At 45.6% G+C, this 5,063-nt stretch overlaps 1 protein-coding gene across 1 annotated transcript; it reads left to right on the top strand.

Annotated features, from left to right (window-relative positions):
• The first annotated feature begins 1,666 nt into the window (after positions 1–1,666).
• LOC124468910 (POU domain, class 3, transcription factor 2-like) lies at positions 1,667–4,538 on the top strand. Its single transcript, XM_047021947.1, has one exon. It carries the CDS (start codon positions 1,667–1,669, stop codon positions 3,008–3,010), a length of 1,344 nt encoding a protein of 447 aa, XP_046877903.1. The 3' UTR covers positions 3,011–4,538.
• Positions 4,539–5,063: the final 525 nt, after the last annotated feature.

Here is a 5,063-nt window from a genome sequence, read left to right as displayed (position 1 = left end):
GCCAAAGACACCAGGCTTGGGGTGCAACAGTGACCTATGTTGATGGCAGACTGGTCTTCTGACTGAATTAGCTGCAACCCTTTCATCTAGTGAGGACAGGACTTGCATGGTGGATGGGTTATTAAGCCTGGTAATTGTCCAGCCCGTAGTTTGCATATTAGTCCATTAGGGTAATATGTTTTGCCTCTCTCCACACACGACTAGTCAGAGCCCCTGGCGACACGTTGGCGACCCTAATCATCGCAAATGTTCTTTCAATCTGCATGATTCAGTAAACGGGTCAATTTATGCCCACAATCCTACTTGATCTAATTCTTTGCTCTTCGATTTATTTATTATTGTGAAAACATATTGAGCTAAATATACTAAGTTATATATATATATATAAATACATATGTTACTTACGTAATGTATTTAAGATTGATCAATCAATGTTATTTATTGTGCATTTCTCAGTTTCAGTGAGCTGTGATTAGTGGCTGATGGAAGTTCTCATGTTAACATGATCTTCTTCTCTGGTTATTTGAAGGGTCACGTGTTCATCTTATAGGCCACTTATGATTAACTAGTGAGCTTTCTTCACACTTTCTCACACTGGCTTAATAGCCAAGGTTGGGGTTATTTATCACAGGGGTACTACAGAACATTTAAAAATATGTTAATGTATTTAACTGAAGACCTTTAGTAATAGGCACTCTGCTTTTACTTCAGAGAAACAGCGTTTACATGTATTAAGAAGAAAAAAATCCATCTTTCTATGAACATTGTTTTGCCATATTTTTTATTTACATGATAATCACATTTTAAATTAAATGTATTTAGCCTGCTCTCGTGGGGTTGTGGGATATGAGAATATGAGATTACTTTGAAAATAGATTCCCACCACAAAACCTCTGCGTGCCAGTATCCCAAAGTTTACCCAACATGCAAGTTGCACTGGGCACCGTGGGCGCACGAGTAGGCAAGAAAGACTATTCTTTCTCCGTTTTCTCCTTTAGCCCCGAGGTGCCCTCTCCGCTCGCCTCCCTTTATTCGTCCCGTCGGCCGAGCGAACTGCACGAATAGGTTCTTTGGGGAAGATCGAAAAGGAGAGGCGAATGCAGCTGTGACGTGGGCGTTGTTGTTCCATTCACTGCGCTCGCTATGGCAACGGGGCACGAGGCCGGGAAAATGCAGCTCCTCTCTTTGGACAGCGTCACGATGGGAGAGAGGCAGCTGGAGGGTCCATGACACCATATATCTGCCCGAGATCAAGCCAATGCCCACCGAGAAATAGTGCAATATAACTAAAGTTATGCTGCTGTCATTCATTAACACCCTGGATAGTGCCAACTAAACGTTCTTTTTCCAGTGATGACAGTTTTGTCAGATCATGGATGTGGTTTTAAAAAGAAAGGCGCAGTTGACAGACTTATGCCAGGGTATTTACTTTACGCATCAACCATCCTCTAAAAAGACGTCCCCTGTAGGTAATTAACCACTGCTTCGAACCATATGTATAAAACTTTGGCAAGACTGTATTTCTGGGACCCCTATTTCTGCACAGAGGCAAGTGTCTGTCCACAGATCCTTGTCCAGCCCCACGTTCCTCCCTGCTCTGTAGTGTGCGGCGGGACTGTACTGTTGGGGAGAGTGATAGGGGGTTCTATAGAATCTCCCGTGACCAATGAGCGGGGTGCTGTCAGGGGTAACCACATCTGTCAACCGTTCTTGGCCAATAAAGAGCGGAGCGAGGCGGACCTCAGGTGCGCGCCTCTGCGTCCCCTTGGCCCAGCGCCCGGGAGATAGAGAGAGACGCCTAGTTGCCCCGTGGCGGAGGAGAGTTACTGTCAAAGGCTGCTCGTTTTTAACTGGAGCCATCACTCCGGTTCCAAGAGTTATGGCGACCGCAGCATCCAACCACTATAGCGTCCTGTCTAGCCCCAGCAGCGCGCCTCCGCCGCACTCGGAGTCCGGGAGCATGCAGCAAGCGGCAGTGTACAGGGACGCGCACACCCTGCTCCAGAACGACTACACGTTATCGGGCGGCGGTCATCCGCTCAGCCACGCGCACCAGTGGATAACTGCTCTGTCGCACGGGGACGGGGTGCCCTGGCCGTCGAGTCCCCTCGGAGAACAGGACGTGAAGCCCGTGCTGCAAAACAGTGACCGCGAGGAGCTGCAGAATTCCGCTAGTCTGCAGCAGCAACAGCGACACCCTCACCTCGCGCACCAGACACACCACGACGCCAGGGCATGGCGAACGAGCACGGCCACCACGCATATTCCCGGTATGGCGACGTCTGACGGACAGAGCCTGGTGTATTCCCAGTCGGGGTTCGGTCTGGTCGGGGGCGAGCAGGGGATGCATCATCACGGCCTGCGGGACGAGGAGCACCACAGCCACAGTCCGCACCTGAGCGAGCACGGCGGCAGCCACCAGCAGTCCCTCGCGCACCACCAGCACGGGGGACACGCGGACCATTCGGACGAGGACACGCCGACCTCGGACGACCTGGAGCAGTTCGCCAAGCAGTTTAAGCAGCGGCGCATCAAGCTGGGCTTCACGCAGGCGGATGTGGGGTTGGCTCTCGGGACTCTGTATGGAAACGTGTTTTCCCAGACCACTATCTGTCGATTTGAAGCACTGCAACTAAGCTTCAAAAACATGTGCAAACTCAAGCCCTTACTGAACAAGTGGCTCGAGGAAGCAGACTCCACGTCGGGGAGCCCCACAAGCCTGGATAAAATCGCGGCGCAGGGGAGAAAGAGGAAAAAGCGGACCTCCATTGAGGTGGGCGTGAAGGGGGCTCTGGAAAGCCATTTCCTCAAATGCCCCAAACCGGGCGCGGCGGAGATCACCTCCATAGCGGACAGCCTGCAGCTGGAGAAGGAGGTTGTGAGGGTTTGGTTCTGTAACAGGCGACAGAAGGAGAAGCGAATGACACCTGCCGGAGGACAGTTACAGGGAGGAGAGGACATGTATGGAGACACTCCCCCGCATCACGGCGGCCAGACTCCGGTGCAATGACCCGAACCCATTATCTTAAACACATGGACCCTAAAGATCGTTGAATGTCCCCCATTTGTGTCTCTGTGCCGGACCAGTTACCATTGGACGTTAGCCAGTGCTAATGTAGAACCTACAAACACAGTGGAAATAGTTGGAACGCGAGCAGTCAGCACCCGAGGCCGCGGCTGCATGGGGTTTTTAACGCCCTCTAAAGCGCAATAGGCTATTCTACCGTGGCTGGACATCGTTGACATGAGGTGAAGTCAGAATTTGTTTTAAATCAAAGACAGTATAGGCTAGTGTGTGCACGACCTATACCCAAGGGGGAAAAGCAGGCATGAAAAGTCGCAGTCGTCGTTGGGTAAATAAACGCCATCTTTCAGTCATAACAAAAGCAACAGGGGTCTGACACCAGAAGCTGGATACGCCGCAACCGCTGCACCTGTTACCGACTAAAAGACATTTCAACCACCAGCATATATTATTATCATCATCATTATTGATGTTATTATTATCAAGCCTGTAACATTCGTTCAGCTGTATTGTCACCATTTAAATGTGAAAGGATATTAGGCCTATAGGCCTATAGAAATATATAGCCTAGCCTACTTGCAAATGAATTGTCATCCAACATTTGACATTCATTTACTGAACTTTAGGCGCTCAATATAGCTGGCACTCTTCACTAGTGTTAAACATTCAAATAAGAATCTGGTTGCACTGCTGTGCGAGTGCATCCAAGTAGCCTAATACATCATGTAACAAATTATCAGGAATCTACAAATATTAGAATGCATCCCGTTCAGAGGAAACATAGGCCATACAATTGTTAGTAGCCTAGCAATAATAATATCAGGCCTATGATAAGAATTTTTAAAAATGAGGATTAGGCTAGGCCTATTAATGATAATAACAAAATAATAATAAGAATAATCAAATTAAAGTAGCTTTGGGGTGAAACTTCTAAAACTAACATTTTTAAAGCTTCCTTTAGTGCCCATGTGTACATTTGACAGAATATCCGCGCGCCTGTTTACAGTTTGTTTGTATTTGTATATTTATAAATGCTGTGATCTGAAAGAGGATGGTAGACTAGGTTACGCCAAGCCTTGGCCTTTCTGCCTTCATTTCCTAAGAAGAAAATAACGGAATATAACGCTACCACCTCTGACACAAATGAATCTATTGACGAATTCATTCACTGAGAACAATATTCGTGGGATGTAACTTTATTCGTTTTTGTATCGCTTTGTATGTTTGTTGTTTGTTTTTTTTTGTTGAATTCCTTCTGTCAGTCAGTGCCAAAGCACAAACGTGTTCGAACACTATAGAGCCAGTCAAACCCAACAGATCAAGGTTCCATCGTAGGCCTGAATGGACCTCTGCAAGATCCTGTTTGTTGCAGTTAAGAATCATGGGACTCGGTTGGGTGGATTCCGAAGTGAATTGAAAAAAGAAAGAATAAGGACAATTAGTAACTAAAATCCAAATGAAGGATTTTAAGATTGAAAATGGAATGAAAAGATTGACAATTGAACTGGCAGGCTCACGAATTACAGGTGATCACATTTAGTCTGAGATCATAATTTCTTAACACGTAGTCTAGGCCTATCTAGTAGCCTACAGATATGATCTTATTTTATTTCAAAATCCATATTTTATAGTCGTTCAAAAATCCACATCCCTCATCGTTTGCAAATTTGAAGATTACATACTCTTATTGCAGTTTAAATCTCTGGGTACACATGCACATAAAAAATAGTCTGAAGAGTGATTTTAAATGAAACACGAAAAATACATTAGGCTATCTTTGTAGTCCTCCTGGTATTTTAGTATTTCATAATTTGAAGTGAAATTTTGCATGTCCCGGAACAATGCTCTTAATCCCAAACTGAATTAGGATTTTACAAAATAGCCTAATCTGTATTGACCTCAACTGTGACTCAGATTAGGAAAAAGAAAACAATTGCACAATTTATATATGCTTTTTGTCATTAAAACTATTTGTTTTGCTATATAATACTTTTGTATTCTTCTCACATTATTTATTGAGCTGGCTTGACGAATGGGT

Source organism: Hypomesus transpacificus, chromosome 6 (genome assembly GCF_021917145.1).
Source record: "Hypomesus transpacificus isolate Combined female chromosome 6, fHypTra1, whole genome shotgun sequence".
Lineage (NCBI taxonomy): Eukaryota > Metazoa > Chordata > Actinopteri > Osmeriformes > Osmeridae > Hypomesus > Hypomesus transpacificus.
The sequence above is the reverse complement of the archived record's forward strand: the minus strand, read 5'-3'. Positions and strand labels throughout refer to the sequence as shown.

What these genes read in the sequence shown, in the direction of transcription:
- LOC124468910 (XM_047021947.1), top strand. Translation starts at nt 1,667, where the DNA reads ATGAGCGGGGTGCTGTCAGGGGTAACCACATCTGTCAACCGTTCTTGG.